Consider the following 16,485-nt stretch of genomic DNA (forward strand, 5'->3'; position numbering starts at 1 on the left):
GGTCATTGGTATCATAACGGGACACATAGGACTACGAGCTTACTTATGTAAAAACGGTGCGGCAAGTGATAGCATGTGTAGGGCATGCGGGGAAGATGATGAGACGTTGGAGCATTTCCTTTGTAATTGCCCGGCTTTCGCGTCTAACAGATACCGGTACTTAGGTGGGGACACAATGCCAGACATAAAACCAACATTCACTAACATATATTTCGTACAGATTGATTATTTGTATAAAAAATACTTTCTTACTTATGCATCCACAAATACTTTATATTTTTCCACCCAGAGGAAATACATGTGAGCAACATCACTAACACTAATAAACAAATAGAAGTTCGGCGATCGCGTTTATTCTGCATAAGAAAATGGCTTGTTCCACAGCGACTGTGATTGTGCTCTCAATGGGCGTCCCGAAATGTTAATTTTGCCTAGATGAGAAAACATGTTAAGACAAAACGAACACATTTCGGCAAAATTTTCCGTTTGTTTTTTTTTTTATATAGAGTTTTAACGGGAAAACCAAATATAGTACCGTCCTTTAATTGTAACATGATGGAGCTGGGCAAGTGAGCCAACCTTCTTTTTTCAACCATAGTTTTTCACTACCGTATAAATCGACCATCATAATATTGTTTTGACATTTGGTGGTGCCCGGGTTGCTATTTTAGGAGTATTTAAAAACGATTGTAGTTAGGGATGCCGATCCATAACAAAAATTAAAATTAAGGCAGGTACTATATTCGCTTTTCGCGATATTTTTGCCGATTATTTTCTTAGATAATAGATTTTAAAGCAACTAAACTAAATTTCATTTAATAGGACATTCCCTCATTATTTATGATAAATTTTAATAAATTTGCTATTTTATCATTTGTATTTGCGTAGTATACAAAAGAGTAATCGCGAAAAACATGAAATTACAACTAATATTATTAGGCATATCAGGCATTCTGCAATTATTTAAACAATAAATCATATCTTATTTTAACCAAGTAAGATTTTATTAAATGAAAATAATAAATTTTTATTTCATTTTTGCTCGATTCGTTGGCTTATCCTTTTATTTTTTCCTGATAATGTTGGAAAATATTCAACGAAACGTCGAGAAAAACTCAAATAAAAATTCTTTTTATATATTGTCGTTTAATAAATTCTGACCAAAAAAGACAGAAAAAATCTTTAATAGAAAATCAAGTTTGGTATCCCTACTTTGTAATGCAACAATTTAGCGCAATAGAGGTTACCGGCATCTCGAAGGGAAGTGATTTCTGATTTTGTTTACTGTTAGGTATTATCAGTAAATTTATCAAACATCTTATACAAGACAATTAGATTAACTCGTGCTATCATTGAATTTTTCAAGTGCTCCAATACGAATTAGGCAGTTTAATTGGTCTATTCTCTAGAGTTCAGTTGGAATTACCTTCCTATAACCAACGTTAAACTTAATTTCTATATATAGTAGACAGCTTTTATTCTCTATTATATCTTGCCCAATACTTGTTGGTAGTGACCACAAATACGTCTAAAAATCATCAGCCGCTTATCTTGGGTAAGTAGTTATCAATAAACATGGTGAAATATGTTCAAGTAGCTAATTTGCGCTTAGTTTTTTTTTAGTTGGTTCCTGACGCCTTTTGGTTTCACATCGCTGTGCCACAATGCCAAGTCCTTTACGTTGGGGCATTGTTTCTGCCGGGAAAATAAGTCATGATTTCTGCGTTGCTCTATCTACTCTGCCCTTTGATGAACATCAAATGACGGCAGTGGCTGCCCGTGATCAAAAGAGAGCTGAAGAGTTTTCAAAAAAGCATGAAATACCAAAAGCATTTGGAAGCTATGAGGAACTGGCAGAATGCCCGGACGTAGGTGAGTAGTGTACTTTGGAAAAGTGGAACTACCGCAATCTATGGAAAATAATACTTTCTTGGTACTTTCGGGCTTGTTAAAAGATACCTGGGTTGCATCTATGTCTGGTAATAGTTTAGCAAAAGTTTTCGAAACGAAAATGTTTCTTGTCTATATTAGATCAGAACAAAATACAAAGATATTTGCAGACGTTTTCAAATTAATAAAATCAAAGCTAACAACATAACAATTTAAGCGATAAGATATGAGAAATAACATTTTGAATAACAAATTATTAATGCGAAATTCCTAGATAAAGGCATTAACACAGAACCTAATGCAAATGAAAATTCGCGCACGAACATTCCATTAAGGAAAAAGGTTAAACTTCTCACATATCAGTGAGTGCTGTCCGAATCAAGTTGTCAATGATGAGGGGTCTCCTTTTTATGCCGAGTCCGAACGGTGTGCCGCATAACGACACTACTTGGCAGATAAGTTTGAACATGGCAGGATACCTCACAAATGTAGCCAGCTTTACTAAGGGGATAAGATTAAACCTTGATCGGATTGCACTCATTGATATGAGAGAAGTATTGCCTGTTCCCTAATAGAATGTCCCTTGCAAATTTAGTAGTACGAGAGACGGATAATCTCCAGGAATGGCATTCAATCGGTAGTCGTTCACCTACTATACTACCATATCATTGGTTGTTGTTGTTGTTGTTGTAGCAGTGTGTTTTACACCGAGACGGCAGCCCTTGCCGATGGAGGATTCCATCGGGTCAATCCGGTACGTACAACCGGCTGCCATGGGATTGCCATATCATTGGTAGTTGTTGTTGGTGACGTGTATCGTGTGGTCCCTGGTCACAATCGGGACATATATCTGCACGTCGGCATCAATCCTTGCTCTGTAGAAGTTGAGGCGGCTGCATCTGCCGGAACGTAATTGAGCCAGAACTACACTGGTTTGCCGGCGGAGGTCAACTTGATCAGGTGCGATGGGAGACGGTCGTTCTTCAAGGACTACATCACTCGGTAGCTATTTACCGCATTTGCTACCGTGTCTGCATGAATGTTGTCTAGACCCGCTTGATATGCTAGGTTCTCTCTTGTAGGTTCTCTCATGCTCTTGCTCATGTAGATCTACCTTAAGGCTTCTGGTATTGCTTATACAGCATCTAGTTATGTCTTCGCACTGGTAGGATTTTTGTCTCCTGATGGAGGTGGTCCACATGAGAACTGAGGAAACAGCCCGTCGCAGTTCGGAGGGCGGTATCCTGGCAGAGAATGTGTAAGAGCTGGCAAATGTGACTCCAAGTATTTTGGGACACTTGATGGTCGGAATCATTTCTTCATCGACCATCACAATCAGCTGGGCATTCACCTCAAGCGTATTTACAGTGAACAATGTGGCTGAAGATTTGGTGGTAGATTTCTTGAAGCGAAATATGAGGCAAGTTCGTTGAGGTAGACGTTTAACCTATTGCAGATGTCAACAATGGGTGGGGGGCCAGATGCCATGATCGTCCGCATATAATACGATCTCTATGCCGTCTGGAGGGGGTAGAATGGAGGATAGATAGAGGTTAAACAGTGCCAAAGATATCACCCCTGTTTCACTCTACGGTGCTTGGACTTCTTATCCCTTAATTCCACAAATGATTGGCAACCACACAGATAATTCGCGACCCAGCGTTTCAAGCCTAGCTTGGGAAACGTTGGCGATATCCTCAAATAGTTTGGCATGGCTAACCGTGTCGAGGAGGCCACCGTAGCGCCTGGGTTCGAATCTTGGCGAGACCATCAGAAAAAATATTCAGCGGAGATTTCCCCTCCTAATGCTGGCAACATTTGTGAGATACTATGCCATGTAAAACTTCTGTCCAAAGAGGTGTCACACTGCGGCATGCCGCTCGGACTCGGCTATAAAAAGGAGGCCCCTTATAATTGAGCTTAAACTTCAATCGGACTGCACTCATTGATATGTAAGAAGTTTGCCCCTGTTGCTTAGAGGAATGTCAATGGGCAAAATTTGCGTTTTTGCATTTGCATTTTGACCGTGTCGGAAGCCTTCGATGGGTCCAGTGCCACGAGGGCCGTCCTATCACATGGCCTGAGCTGATGGAAGCCACGGCAAATGTGTGCGGAGATGGCATGTTAAGCAGTTGTTGTGCTATGCAGTCTTAGGAATCCATGTCGATACCCGGCGAAAGGAAATTCTCTGACGAGGCTCGGGAGGAGTAATGCCTCAAGCGTCTTTGAGAGAAGCGAGATCGGTCTGTACGACTCCCCTAAACTGCCCATTTTCCAGACATCGGGAACTATAAGAGTGTTCAAAGACAGGTTGAGGACAGTAGTAAGGTACTGAACTCCAGGTTAATCCAGATTCTTCTACATCAGTGTAGAGATTCCGTCGGGGTCCAACGCCTTGGATGATTTGGCGCCACGGATGACATTCGTAAATTCGCCCACGGTAAATTGTGAAGGCTGTCCATCGGCTCGGAGACCACGGCGCATGGATCTTCTCGTTGCCCTGTCACTCTCGGGATGCACAATGAATGTTGAACAACCTGGCGCGTCTCTTCCGATAAGTCACAGTTACGTTGCCAAAAGTGACTAAGGTCCTGTCATCCCGTCTACTGGCGTTCGAGAATGACTTAACAGTAGACCACAGCTTGCCTAAGTTACATTGTTCTAAGTGTTCCACCCACAAATTCCGCTTGTGTTCGTTGACTACCCTGTTTATTTCCAGATTCAGCTCGCTGATTCTGAGGTTAGTGGGGTCCGTACAACGAATCCCATCACGCTCGTCTGCGAGTACCACTGCCTGCGCCGGGGAATTGGGCCTCACTTGGGGTAAAGCGAGCAGCTGCTGCGTTAATGATGCCTCAGAATTTCCTCTCGGCAACTAGCACATCCGAGGGGGAGTCAGTTCACTGAAGCGGCGATCGGTGTAATCTCTGAAGGCCTTTTTTTTGTTGACCTACTCCTAACTTTGTAGAATATGTCGGAGACCAATTATCACTTTCAAATGACCAAGTATTTTGGTATGGCAAAGTTATTTAGTAGTGGCAACCCTTTTGATACTTACTCTGAAACCTTTAGTCCAATGTAATACTACAGTAGCGAAAGAACAAAGCTTTTGGTGAATGTTTAATGCACTATCTACGCCATGGTAATCAGAGCTCGCAACCAACTTACCTACCACTTTTGAGGTTGTTGTTGTTGTAGACACATTGGCATGTGGAGGTGGCCATCCCCTTCAAACTTTTATAGGCGAGCAAGCTTGTTCCGGTCTATACGACCGATCGTCTTGGGAACATGATGGCCATTGGTTATTTAAAGGCGGCAAGAGCCGGTGCCAACCGTCCTCTGACTGACACTACCGCTGATTGTCCGCGACTGCAGTTGCAGCTACTCCATAATGTGGACGCTCTCGGTAGCTCTCAGCTAAGCTTCTCGTGACAAAAAAACACCACACAGATTGGAACTCAAAGTTCCAGCCTATGTGATGCTCGTATTTATCCCGTGCAGGGACCGCTTTTGAGGTAGTTTGGGTTAGTTCAATGGAAAGGGTCCCCCTGAGTAAAACCCTTTGCCTCCCGGCCTCTTACTAGCTCTCAGCTGAGATGACGATGAACACCACATAAATAGGAGCTGAGAGTTCTAACCCGATTGGTGCTCATAACATCTCGTGCAGGGATTCTTCAGGTCATTAGCTGTAGTCGCGCTATGCTTAGACAAAGGGTGAGAGATGCGCGATGTCAGCGGCGTGAGACTTAGATTGCGAGTGTTTTGGAAAAAAACACTCAAGTTGCTTCGAGGCGTCGTTTTTATATTTGAAGTCTCTCTCTCTACCTCCGAACTAGGCGAACACGCTCCTAAGAGAGTTGTAGAAATAAAAAGTGCTCTTAATAATTCTTCCTACAGTGGGGCCAAGGAGAGGTTATAGAGGAATTTCCGCGAATGGGAAGAATCCCCCTACGATCCGGGCTAGCGAAAAAGCTCCATGGCAGGTTGTAGAAATCTATAAGAGCTCCTCCCTCTACGTACAGCTATGTGAACAAGCTCAAAGGAGGGGGTAGAGAAAGGAACAAGCCAATCGTTTGAACTTAAACAGTTACTATAATAAATATTCACCCTGATTCTTCATCTACGATTTGTTTTGCCTTTATTCCCAGATATTGTTTATGTTGGTGCTCTGAATCCACAACATTTTGAAATATGTATGCTGATGCTGGAACATGGTAAACATATACTGTGCGAAAAACCATTATGCATGAATCATAAACAAGCCAAAAAATTAATACAATATGCTGAGATAAAGAAATTGTTTCTCATGGAAGCTGTATGGTCACGATTTTTCCCTGCATATCAATATGTTCGAAAGCAGATTGCTAGCGGTGTTTTGGGAGAAATACAAGAGGTGGATGTACAATTCGGATTTGAAATTGAACAAGTCGATCGAGTAAAGTAAGTTAAACTATTGGGTTGCCCAAAAAGTAATTGCGGATTTTTTAAAAGAAAGTAAATGCATTTTTAATAAAACTTAGAGTGACTTTAATCAAATATATTTTTTTTACACTTTTTCTCTAAAGCAAACTAAAAGTAACAGCTGATAACTGACAGAAGAAAGAATGCAATTACAGAGTCACAAGCTGTGAAAAAATTTGTCAACGCCGACTATATGAAAAATCCGCAATTACTTTTTGGGCAATCCAATATATTAACATAAAATTATTTCATTATTGTATGTTTTTTCTTTTAATATAGACAAAATAACCTAGGCGGTGGTACCATACTCGATTTGGGTATATATACCATTCAGGTGTCTCAATGGGCTTTCCAAGAACCACCACAGAAAATTGTTGCCAAAGGCACCCTCAATGAAAATGGCGTGGACATAGATGTCGAAACAGAATTGATATATTCTGGAAATCGTAAATCTAAAATGCGCACCAGTGCTCTGGGTGAACTCGATAATAAAGCTGTTATTAAGGGAACAAAAGGACAAATTACCGTAAAAAAACGTATTTTAATAACTTCTATTTCATGTCCTACTCAAAGCTTCTCTTTAATTACTATTTGTAGCTTCTGCAATTTTGGTGCCCCACAAAATTAATTGATATTGATGGCCAGGAAAAGGAATGGGTTTTGCCCAAAGGAAAGCATGCTACTAATTATACTAATTCCGAAGGTTTGCGTTACGAAGCCGAGGCTGCTCGTGTTTGCATTCTAGAGGGCAAATTGCAAAATGAACACGTCACACACAATGACAGTTTGCTATTTGCGCAAATTGAAGATGAAATTCGTAAACAGGTGGGGGTCGTCTATCCCGAGGATAAGTAATTTATGAAAACTGCAAGCAACAAATAGGTCTTAAGTAATAATTTATCTAAGGGTAAGCTTATTTGCAACCATTTTAATAATATGGCAAATTTTAAAGGAGAGAATGTTTTGATATATGTATGGTACAATAATAAAAATTAATAAATTTTGGAGCTCCACAGAAAAATAATGATAACCAAGAATCCCGGCACGGGATAACTATGAGCACCACACAGGCTGCAACTTTAAGGTTCGACCTGTGTGGTGTTCATCGCTGTACGAGAACCTAAGCTGCGAGCTACCAGGCGCGTCCACAGATTGCGGATAGTACAATGCTCCATATGGAGTAGCTGCAACGGCAATCGAGCGGAGAGTATTAGTGAGAGGTCGGGCGGCACCGGCTCTTGCTGAAATACTGAGGGCCTATGAGGCGAGTTATTGGCACCTTTAAATAAGCAATGACCAACCTGTTCCCACGGCGATCGGTACTGGATGACGGAATGAGCTGGACGATGTTGGCCACCTTCACACAAATGTGGCCACAACAACAATGACGAAGAAAGCTTTTTATTTATTTATTTTAAATTTATTACAAATTAATTTATGAAATTTAGAAAAAAGGTGCCTGGTTTCTAAGACCATATGCACCATTAAAGTATAAAACCTATTAGTAAATTACTATAAAAGACTCAATTCCATGGCAGCCGGAACATGCTGGCATAGCATGCTACAACAACAACAACTCCCGGCACGGGATAGCTGTGAGCACCACACAGACTGGAAAATTGAGGTCCGATCTGTGTGGTGTTCATTGCTCTCACGAGAAGTTTAGCTGCGAGCTACCGGGCATATCCAAAGGTTGTGAATAGTGGAATGCTCCATACCGAGTAGCTGCAACGGCAATCGCGGACAATAAGCGGTATCACGCGAAGAGTCTCAGTGAGAGGCCGGGCAGTTGTTGATGTTGTAGCAGTGTGTTAAACACTGAGGCGGCAGCCCTTGCCGACGAAGAAATCCATCGGGTCAATCCGGTACGTACAACTGGCTGCCATGGGATTGGTTGTTGTTGTCGTACAGATGCCGAGCGGCATCGCCTTTGGACAAATACTGGGTGCCTATGATGCTCGATATGACAAGGTGGGTTATTGGCGCGATAAAATAACCAATGGCCACCCTGTTCCCACGGCGATCGGTTCTTTTATACCGTAACAAGCCTGCTCACCTACAGGAGTTTGACGAGGATCGCCACCTCCACATGAAAATGAGGCCACAACAACAACCTTACAACTGTCCTCAGCCTGTTTGAACACTATTATAGCACCCAATGTTTGGAAGATGGGCAGTGTGATCCCGCTACTGAAACCTGAAAAGTACACGAGCAAGGGGGAGTCGTACAGAACGATCTCCTTTCTTTCATCAGTAGCCAAGACGCACGAAGGACTGCTCCTCCCAATACTTCCGTTGCATAATTTCCTTTCTCTGAACATCAGCATTCATTTCGTAGGCTGCATAGGACTACAACTGCTTTACATGCCTTCACCGTATACAAAAGTAGAAACAAAGTTCTTAAGTCCCTTGTCGGCAGCACTTGGTGTGCTGAAAAAGAAACCTTGGACTAACCACCTATAGCTTCTGCATATTGTGGTTAGACAAATTGCAGAGACCACTGATGTAAGGCTAAGAAAGCTTTCTATTTGGTTATGTGGAGGCTACGGACAGTGTTTTCGTTGAAGATATCTGTATTCGTTCACAATTGACAGACTAATTTGCACTAATTTTTTCCAATCTCCACTGTGTGTCACTTGTTTAATTGCCCAGCCAGACCCACTCAATCGCATGGGAGAACCTTTCCCTTCTTAACAAATTCAAAGGAACGGTGTTTGCTTCGTTCACTTAAAAAGTCGATAATTGCTCTTCTCTTGTTGTCTGAAAGCATACAATGTTTTAATTTTTCAAGAATTTCTAAATAATTCCGCAAAATCTGCACTTGCCTTCTTATGTAGACCAACCGACTTGAGGAAAACGTACAAGTTCATTTGGCGAGTTTTCTGTACCTAAACACTGGCGGCTGCCTTGAATCTTCATTAAAAGTAAATAAAAATTAAACAAATTTAATAACTACCAATAAATAATATTTTTTACTTACCTTTGCCCTTTTGTATTTTCATGTAACAACTGCTTTTCATAAAGAAGCTGACTTTTACAAAACATCTGTTCAAAGTTGCAAATTTCTGCTGGCAAATAAAGTACGGAAACGACTTCCAATAAAAATTTGTGTAAATTTGCACAAATTTTTTAGTTCCCGAACACAGCTTATATGTCATTATAAGTTGAACTGCCATATCAAAGCAGTTCATTATTCATACAGTACAGCTGATTAGCATGGTAGATTGATTTGCTAAGAAGACACACATTGTATGTCACCCTGTGTAGAGGTTTTTTTTTTCAAAACAACATAATTTATACAGTCCAGACAATAAGCGTTACCACAAAACCTCGAAATTTTCGTTACCACAAAACCTCGTTTACACTGCTCATTTAATCCGGAATTAAGGCTCTGGTCAGCTAATTTTATTAAGGGAAAACAGATGATCGAGCCATTAAATCCGGATTTAAGAGCAGTGTATACGGGGTTTTAGAAATGCATTGAAATTTTCGTTACCGTTACCAAAAATATCTGGTACGCAGCTCAAATGAAATTTTCTTTGCGTAACAGGGTGACATAATGCGCATTGGTGAATTTTTTCTTGCAACCGCGAATGAAAATTAATGTTTTAATAGCTCCATACAACATGAAATAAAGTTATTTGCAAATAAAAACGAGCAATTAGAGCACATATGTACTTTGTTAGCCAAAAATGAATAAAATTCGGCCAAAATTATAAATCGATGTTTGCCGCCATCTTGTATTATACACAACTATTTTACAGTGGCGACATAAATGTCTTGGCTGCAACCAAGATTTTGCCCGCAGCAATTAACCTATCATAAATAACAAATATTCGTATATTTTCAAGAAACTAGGCTAAGAATAGGACATCGAAGTATTTATTTCATAAAATAAAGCAATAATTATAAAATATTCATAATTTTTGGTCCCTTAAAATGGACAAAACTTTGTGTTTAAGCCAAATTCGGCAAAGCATATTATCTACAAACATGAGCAAATCAAAAGTTGTATCATTTAACCTCTAAATTTAAGGCAGCGTGCTATTTTTTCAAGGAAAAGGTTCTTTATCCAATTGCACTTTGTATGTTGTTCTCCTTGTGCCTGCCCTAAGAAACAAACATCAAACAAGCACCGTTGGCTGTGCTAGAGGCGAAGTAATCCACATATTTTTTGTCCTGTTCCACATAAAACAACAGTTTATGTCGTAAAAACAGTAACACGTCGTTTAAAATACCAACTGCTTATTGATTAACACGTGTTTTTTTTATTTTTTTTTTAGTAGTAAGAACTTTTTTAACAACCGCCATTTGCTTTGTTTAACTTTGAGATGGCAAAATGTGTTCGGCGAATCGATTTTTCTTTTCCTAAATCGATGACTTTTTGACAAATTATGATCGTAAGGTATGATTAAATTGGTACTTACGGAACGGAATTAATCTTCGAACAAAAACTCTCTCGATAACGGGTGCGAGAATAAGATCCCTGCTCTTAAAAACTGAGTAATTGACACAATCAATAGATGAGCCACTTTTCTATTCAAACTGTGCAAATCCCACAATATGTTGACCCACCCTCTTAAAAGCAACAGTAACAGAAGACTTTATGCAATTGTTAAGAGAGTGGGTGTTTAAATAAACAACACACAGGTTTTGTAAAATTGTAGCTCAGCCTACTCCCAGGTCTACAGTAATGCGTTGGATGACGACGAACATCATAGGTACTCAGTATTTAAACAAGAGCCGGTGCCAGCCGATCTCTCACTGAGACTCTTCACTCGACACCACTGATTGTCCGCGACTGCTTTTAAGCTACCCTATATAGAGATCATTCCACCATCTGCAAACTGTGGACGCGTCTAGTAGCTCCCTTCTGAGACCCTCATGATAGCGATGAACACTGCAAAGATCTGGTCTTAAAGTTCAAGCTTGTGTGGTGTTCATAATTATTCCGTTCAGGGACGTTGGAAGTCATACCGGTATGGGTCATCTTTAACCGATCGCCATTTTTTATTCCCACCATCGACGGATGGGGGTATATTCATTTGCGACCCTATAAAGGGCTTATATTCTTGATCGTCGTAAAAATCTAAGACGATCTAGCAATGTCCGTCCGTCGGTCTGTTGAAATAACACTAGTCTTTAAAAATAGAGATATCGAGGTGAAAGATTGCACAGATTTTTTTTATTTTTAATCCCCCATATAGACTGATCAGCCGATACAATGTATTAGGCCCATTAAAGCCACATTTATCATCCGATTTCGCTGAAATTTGGGATAGGGAGTTTTGTTAGGTCTCTCGACACCCTTGTTCAATACGTCCCAGATCGATCCAGATCAGGGATTCAAAGCGGCCCGGAGCGAAGAATGGCCGAAACGGGTTTGAGATTGCAAGTCATTCCGCCCAGCATAAAAAATCACTCCCTCTACGGCAAAAACCGCCGCGCTCCGAATCCCTGGTCCAGATTTAGATATAGCTGCCATATAGACCGATCCCTCGATTTAAGGTCTTGGGCCCATAAAAGGCGCATTTAGTGTGCGATTGCGTTGAAATTTGGGACATTGAGTCATGTTATGTCCCTCGACATTCTTGTTCAATTTGACCTAGTTCGGTCCAGATTTGAATACCGCTGCCATATAGACCGATCTCTCGATTTAAGGTTTTATGCCCAATACGGTGCATTTCGTTTTCGCTGAAATTTGGGACGGTGAGTTGTGCTAGGTCCCTCGACATCCTTGTTTAATTTTAGCTAGATCGGTTCAGATTTAGATATAGCTGTCATTAAGACCGATCTCTTGACTTAGGGTCTTGGGTCCATAAAAGGTGCATTTATTGTTCGATTTCCCGGAAACTTGGAACAGTGAGTTATATAAGACCCCTAGACAGCCTTGTTTAATTTGGCCTAGATCGATCCAGATTTGGAGATAGCTGCCATATAGACCGATCTCTCGATTTAATGTTTTAGGCCCAAAAAGGCGCATTTGGTTTTAGATTTTGCTAAAATTTGGGACAGTGAGTTATGTTAGGTCCCTTGACATCCTTGTTTAATTATACCTAGATCGGTTCAGATTTAGATATAGCTGTCATATAGACCGATCTCTTGACTTAAGGTTTTGGGTCCATAAAAGGTACATTTATTCTTCCTTTTCACCGAAATTTGAGACAGTAAGTTATGTTATATTTCCATCAACATCCTTGTTTAATTTTACCTAGATCGATTCAGATTTGGAGATAGCTGCCATATAGACCAATCTCTTGATATAAGGTATTCGGCCCATAAAAAGCGCATTTATTGTCCAATTTCTCATAAATTTGGTAAAGAAATTTGTGTTAGACTCCTCGACATCCCTGTTCAATACGGTTCGGATTGGTCCAGATTTGGATAAAGCTGCCATATATACCTATCTCCCGATTTAAGGTTTTAAGCCCATAAAAGGTGAATTTTTTAACAGATTCCACTGAAATTAGACACAATTAGTTGCGTTGGGCCCTTCGACATTCGTAACGAGTAAGGTTAAGATCGGTCTATATTTCGATATAAATGCCATAACAGGCTTATTTATTTTCCGATTTCATTGAAATTTAGTATAGTGAGTTGTTTTATGCTCCTCGACATTACTGTTCACTACGGCCCTGATCGGTCCAGATTTGAATATAGCTGCCATATATACCAATCTCCTGTATTAAGAATTTTAGATTTTAGGAAAGGTTAATTTCTTTACAGATTTCGCTGAAATTCGGCACAATGATTTGCGTTAGGCCCTTCGACATTCGTACCGAGTAAGATCGGACTATGTTTGGTTGTAGCTGCCATATATACTTATGTCCGAATTTAAGTTCTTGGGACAATAAAAGCACATTTATTACTCGATTGCGCTGAAACTTCACACAGTGGCAGCATTAGGCTCTTCGAAGTTCGTGGTCATATATGCATACACATATACCGATCTCCAGATTTAATTTCTAAGGCCCATAAAAGGTGAATTTTTTAAACGAAGAATTTGGTACCATGATGATTTTCGTTAGACCCTTGCATAGCCTTTACTATACTAATCTAGATATGGCTGATATGGCTTCATAAATGATGCATTTTTCACCGTATTATGACGAAAGGGGGTAAATATATATATCCGAGGTGGTTCCAAAGTTCGGCCCGACCGAACTTAGCACACTTTTACTTATTGCTCGGAATATTCGTGCACGATCCTTACGCAGCATTGTAACCGTGACAACTCTGGAAGCTGCAGTAGTTGGCCAGCTTTGTTTCTTGTATCATTACGGGCATTACATTTCTCCATTAAGATTTTCCTCTGAGACCGTTGTAATTAAATTTCATGTTTTGCCTTGTGGGAGAATTCAGAAGGCCTGTGTAGTTGTCGGTGTCCTTTGAAATCTTCGCCCTGAAAAGACCAGATTAGAAGGAGACACTGATTCTTCTCCTTCTAATCTGGTCTTGTTGTATCGTAGTTGAGCCTTAACTACTTTCGTAGTTAACTGATGCTCTGGAAGGCGAATAATCTCTTTAAGAACCTCTTCCTCTGAGACTGTAGTAATTAAATATCATGTTTTGCCTTGTGGGAGAATTCAGAATGCCTGTGTAGTTGTCGCTGTCCTAAGAAATCTTCGCCCTGAAAATACCAGATTAGAAGGAGAAGAATCAGTGTGTTGTATCGTAGTTGAGCCTAAACTACTCTTGTAGTTAACTGATGCTCTGGGAGGCGAATAATCTCTTTAAGAAACTCTTCCTCTGAGACTGTTGTAATTTAATTTCATGTTTTGCCTTGTGGGAGAATTCAGAAGGCCTGTGTAGTTGTGTGTAGTTGTCGCTGTCCTTAGAAATCTTCGCCCTGAAAATACCAGATTAGAAGGAGAAGAATCAGCGTGTTGTATCGTAGTTGAGCCCTAACTACTCTCGTAGTTAACTGATGCTCTGGGAGGCGAATAATCTCTTTAAGAACATCTTCCTCTGAGACCGTAGTAATTAAATTTCATGTTTTGCCTTGTGGGAGAATTCCGAAGGCCTGTGTAGTTGTCGCTGTCCTTAGAAATCATCGCACTGAAAAGACCAGATTAGAAGGAAAAGAATCAGTGTGTTGTATCGTAGTTGGGCCTAAACTACTCTTGTAGTTAACTATGCTCTGGGAGGCGAATTGTCTCTTTAGGAACAACACTCACAGGGTAGTTCAAATCTGCATGCTACTTTCGATAAACCTTGTCTTATCCCCTGAACCAATGCTTTAAGACCAAAAAATGGCACAATTTTTATGATAGTAGCTCTAGTCATTACGACTAGTAATAAGAATAAACACACGTTGAATAGTTTTTCAATTTTTGCAAATATTATTCGGTATGTTTTGTTTTTATTTTGTTTTTAAAAATTAAATAAATTATTATTTGATTTTTCTTTATTACTATAATGTATTGTGTATCTATAAACTACAAATATTTCTGTGTTTATTATTATTATTATTATTAATTAATATTTAATCAAGTAGTATTACATTTTCTTTGTTTTGTTTTTAACTAGAATTTTATCATCTACACTCTCTTATGTATTTTGTTTTACTATCAATATAAGTTTATATGTATGTAGGTGTATAGTTATATTTTATTGTGTTATTATTATTTTTTTTTTCATTTTGGAAAACGAAACAAAAATCCTAAGATTTGTAAGAACAAGAAATAATCTTAGATTTTTCTTTTACATTGCTACATATAACTAATATTATAACGTAACGTAAACAATAAAAAAAAATCATATAAATCCATTAGCAAAAAGTTAGAACAAGAAAACAATTTGTAAGACCATTCGTTTGAAATTTAAGAAAAAACAAAAGAAAGAAACCCTGCAGTAGAAATAAACAATAAAGCTATGTGTAGGCAATATGTACGTATGTATTTGTGTGTGTATATGTACGTTTTTTAAATTTTAAAATAATTAATAACTCTTAACACAGAAAAAAAACCCTTTATTTATTATGATAAATGGAGTATGGTCATTTGAAAATAAGAAAATATCGCTAAGTAAAGATAATACCTTTGCAAAAGAGCGAATGGGAGAAAAACATTGAAGAGGCTATACATAGTTGGCTACATATGTACCAACATTAGGATATGCTTTTATTATTATAAAACTTTAAATAATGCAATTTGCATATACATTGATAGTGTAAAAAATGTTTAGACATAATCTAATTTGAGCTACTTTTCTCCTTTTCAGAAGAACTTGAACATAACATGCGAAATGAAGAGAATTTCTCCACAATTTCAATTGCCATTGAAACGGTAAGTTTTTAATGCCTTTTAAAAACAAAATTTGAAAAACTATGTCATTTGATGTCTTTTCAAAAAATCTTAAATCTAAAACATAGCTGGGGATTTATAACAGAGACCATCTTTTGATTGGAAAAAGAGTTAGGTAATAGGCAGAGATGGGATACTACCGGGTAAATACCCAACGCTTGGGTATTTATTTCGGTAAGTACCCAATAAATACCTGTTTTGGGTATTTATAATTTTGCACATAACTTAAATATAAAAAAATTTTCCAAACAATATTTGATGATTTCGTATTCTCTATATATATTAACCTGACCTTCTGATCTCATAAAGTCGAACTTAAGTCATATATTGCCGTTATATAGACCGATCTCCAGACTTAAAGTCTTGCGGCAATGAATTGGCAATTTTTCATCCGATTTTGATGAAATTTGGCACAGTGAGTTCTGGTAGACCCCTATTCATTTCTGTGAAGTGCGGTTCAGATTGGATTATATTTGGATATAGCTGCCCTTAGACCAACCACTCGATTTGCCGATATAGGGTATTCTATAGTCTAGTCTATAAAAGATCCATTTATTACCCGAATTCGATGAAATTTGGCACAGTGTGTTCTGGTAGACCCCTACCTATTCCTGTCGGCCATATATACGATCTCCCGATTTTGTGTAATGAGCCTATAGTCCGATATGGACATTATCAAAATCGGATCAAAAAAATGCTCGTTTTATGGGCTCAATACTCTATTTCGGGAGATCGGTCTATATTGCAGCTACATCCAAATATGGTCCGATCTGAACGATATTCAACAAAAAGGTTTAGAGGGGTACCAGAACCCGCTGTGCCAAATTAC

General features: G+C 39.1%; 2 protein-coding genes across 3 annotated transcripts in view; one reads left to right on the forward strand and one right to left on the reverse strand.

Moving 5' to 3' along the window:
- LOC106086208 (aspartate--tRNA ligase, mitochondrial) overlaps positions 1-16,485 on the reverse strand; it is a 340,688-nt gene that overhangs the window by 233,929 nt on the left and 90,274 nt on the right. The gene's annotated exons all lie outside the window — the stretch shown is intronic.
- LOC106086127 (trans-1,2-dihydrobenzene-1,2-diol dehydrogenase) lies at positions 1,179-7,388 on the forward strand. 2 transcript variants are annotated; one of them, XM_059365366.1, is made up of 6 exons: positions 1,180-1,291; positions 1,367-1,555; positions 1,624-1,872; positions 6,039-6,330; positions 6,631-6,877; positions 6,949-7,388. In XM_059365366.1, exons 3-6 carry the CDS (start codon positions 1,665-1,667, stop codon positions 7,204-7,206), a joined length of 1,005 nt encoding a protein of 334 aa, XP_059221349.1. In that variant the 5' UTR covers positions 1,180-1,291; positions 1,367-1,555; positions 1,624-1,664; the 3' UTR covers positions 7,207-7,388. The 2 variants fall into 2 exon arrangements, with proteins under 2 accessions (XP_059221348.1, XP_059221349.1); XM_059365365.1 differs by having other exon boundaries at positions 1,179-1,555; positions 1,613-1,872.

The sequence above is a fragment of the Stomoxys calcitrans genome, chromosome 3, assembly GCF_963082655.1.
Source record: "Stomoxys calcitrans chromosome 3, idStoCalc2.1, whole genome shotgun sequence".
NCBI classification, from domain to species: Eukaryota; Metazoa; Arthropoda; class Insecta; order Diptera; family Muscidae; genus Stomoxys; species Stomoxys calcitrans.

Coding starts and splice junctions, on each gene's coding strand:
- LOC106086127 (XM_059365365.1), top strand. CDS start 1,665: ATGCCAAGTCCTTTACGTTGGGGCATTGTTTCTGCCGGGAAAATAAGT. Junction 1,873..6,038: donor GGCAGAATGCCCGGACGTAG/GTGAGTAGTGTA, acceptor CTTTATTCCCAG/ATATTGTTTATGTTGGTGCT. Junction 6,331..6,630: donor GAACAAGTCGATCGAGTAAA/GTAAGTTAAACT, acceptor CTTTTAATATAG/ACAAAATAACCTAGGCGGTG.